This window comes from Otolemur garnettii, unplaced genomic scaffold (assembly GCF_000181295.1).
Source record: "Otolemur garnettii isolate 467f Iridium unplaced genomic scaffold, OtoGar3 scaffold00043, whole genome shotgun sequence".
NCBI lineage: Eukaryota > Metazoa > Chordata > Mammalia > Primates > Galagidae > Otolemur > Otolemur garnettii.
Genome location: NW_003852438.1, coordinates 10,746,079 through 10,748,672, shown reverse-complemented (window position 1 = coordinate 10,748,672; position 2,594 = coordinate 10,746,079). Strand labels below are relative to the sequence as shown.

Below are 2,594 nucleotides of genomic sequence, written 5' to 3'. Positions count from 1 at the left end.
AAAAAAAAAAAAGCCTATATCTGCTCAACCTTCTACAACTACATCTATCAATTTATAGGAAATACAGTGGACAGAGGAACATGTTAAATTACATCACAGGCGTATAACTAGCAAATACTTAACCGTAGGAAATTCTACAGAACAAGTGTCATCCCGTTTTCACAAATACAGTCAATCTCAGGGCTAAATGTGGTGGCTCATGCCTGTAATCTCAGCTACTTGGGAGGCTGCGGTAGAAGGGTTGTTTGGGCCAACAGTTGGAGATAGCCTGGGCAACAGAACAAGAACCTGTCTCTAAAAAATGTGTATTAATTTGAGTGGGTGCAATGGCTCATGCTATAATCTTAGCATACAGTCAGCCTTAGCAAGACAAGACCCTGTCTCTATAAGAAAGAGAAAAGTTAGCTGGGCATATTGGCATGCACCTGTAGTCCCAGCTACTTGGGAGGCTGAGGCTAGAGGATTGCTCAAGTCTGGGAGTCGGAGGGTAAAGTGAGTAGCACAATTGTAGCCTGGACAACTCCTTTCAGCCACAGGTGCCACCTGAGAACTTGTTTCAAAAAAAGAAAAAAGCACTAGTGTCTTAACCCATTCGTTGAGTGCAAAGTCATAGTGTAGTGAGAAAGATCATGAGTAAACACACCAGGGTTCAAACTTGATTTTGATATTTAACTGAATAGTATGAACTTTTCTGTCCCTTCATCTTTAACATAATGGCCATTATATACTTTGTAGGATAGTAAGCATTGGGAGTAATGTTTTAATGTATATAAAATAGTATATTATAAATACTATTTATAGGCTCAGCACCTATGGCTCAAGTGGCTAAGGCACCAGCCATATACGCCTGAGCTGGTGGGTTCGAATCCAGCCCAGGCCCACCAAACAACAACGGCTGCAACCAAAAAAAAATAGCTGGACACTGTGGTGGACGCCTGTAGTCCTAGCTACTTGGGAGGCTGAGGCAAGAGAATTGCTTAAGCCAAAGATTTGGTGGTTGCTGTGAGCTGTGACACCATGGTACTCTACCCAGGGTGACATAGTGAGACTCTGTCTCAAAAAAAAAAATAAATGCTCAATATATAAAAACCCAGCATATAACCATTAACCTGAATAACCCAATCCATGAAGAACAGATAGTATCCCTGCCTAATTCTTCTTCGCTGATAATTCCTTCTTTTTCTCTTCATCTTCTTCTCTCATTAGTTGATTTATGAAGACTGTATGGATCTGATTGCGAAGCTACCTTGTGTTGCAGCAAAGATCTACCGGAATCTCTACCGAGAGGGCACCAGTATTGGGGCCATTGACTCTAAGCTGGACTGGTCCCATAACTTCACCAACATGTTAGGCTATACTGATGCACAGTTCACTGAGCTCATGCGCCTGTACCTCACTATCCACAGGTGAGCTAGACCCAGCAACCATAGCCACCAGGAGCCAATTGGTGGGAATTTTTTTTTAAGCTCCTTCATGTTCTCATCTTCTGGATGGTAGGCAGCAAAGAGATGGAAATTGGCGTAAGGGATGATACAAGGCAAAGAAGGGGTCTGGTTAGGAAAGTCAAGAGGCCTAGGGAAATTACAGTAGGCTAAGAACAAAATGGGTCTTCTAGCTGAGAAAGGGTCCTAGCTGTTCACTTTAGGTGGTCCTTCAGCTTTCTAGGAGCTCCCTCTTCTGTCTGGCCATCGCTGTTAGAGCTGGGTGGGAGTCAGGGACTTGGGCTCACAGGCATCATCAGCTGGTAACCTTTCAGCTCTGTGGATTAGTGAACAAAAACTGGTAATGAGATTAGGATGTCTTTTCCAAGAGTTTAGGTATAACTGACTGACTGGGCTAGTCCATAACTGGGCTAGTATGTGACAGATAGAACTACAGGTCTGTGTTTTCTATAATCTTTCCTTTTCTTTCTCCCCTTGGCTCTCCCTTCTTTCTTCCCCACAGTGACCATGAAGGTGGCAATGTTAGTGCCCATACCAGCCACTTGGTGGGCAGTGCCCTTTCAGATCCTTACCTGTCCTTTGCAGCAGCCATGAATGGGCTGGCAGGGCCTCTACATGGACTGGCAAATCAGGTAAGGTGATTCTTTCTCTTGTCTCGCCACATGTTTTTCTTACGCCTATACTTTGTTCCTGATCTCAGCATTCTCTCCTGGCATAAAAATTGACATTCCTTGTTCCCCAAACTTTACCCCATAGGAAGTGCTTGTTTGGCTAACACAACTACAGAAGGAAGTTGGCAAAGATGTATCAGATGAGAAGTTAAGAGACTACATCTGGAACACACTCAACTCAGGACGGGTAAGCAGATATGTGAATGAGAGAGGTCCCCAAATTAGAGAAGGAAATTCCCCTCCACCCCGTTTGTCTACCCTGAAGAATTTAGAAACAAATTTCTTAGCCAGGCATTGTGGCAGGCACCTATAGTCCCAGCTACTAGGGAGGCTGAGGCAAGAGAATTGCTTAAGCCCAAGAGTTTGAGGTTGCTGTGATACCATGGCACTCTACCCAGGGTGACAGCTTAAGACTATCTCAAAAAAAAAAAAAAAATTAGGGGAGGGGGAGGCTGGTTGCAGTGGCTCACACCTGAAATCT

The 2,594-nt window shown here is 44.0% G+C and overlaps 1 protein-coding gene across 2 annotated transcripts in view; it reads left to right on the top strand.

The window, feature by feature from the left end:
* Nucleotides 1–2,594, top strand: part of CS (citrate synthase) — a 39,192-nt gene that overhangs the window by 33,659 nt on the left and 2,939 nt on the right. For both annotated transcript variants that reach the window (XM_012805573.2, XM_012805574.2), the window contains exons 7-9: nt 1,207–1,406; nt 1,945–2,074; nt 2,199–2,300. In XM_012805573.2, coding sequence (XP_012661027.1) covers nt 1,207–1,406; nt 1,945–2,074; nt 2,199–2,300 — 432 coding nt within the window. The remainder of the gene's footprint in view (nt 1–1,206; nt 1,407–1,944; nt 2,075–2,198; nt 2,301–2,594) is intronic.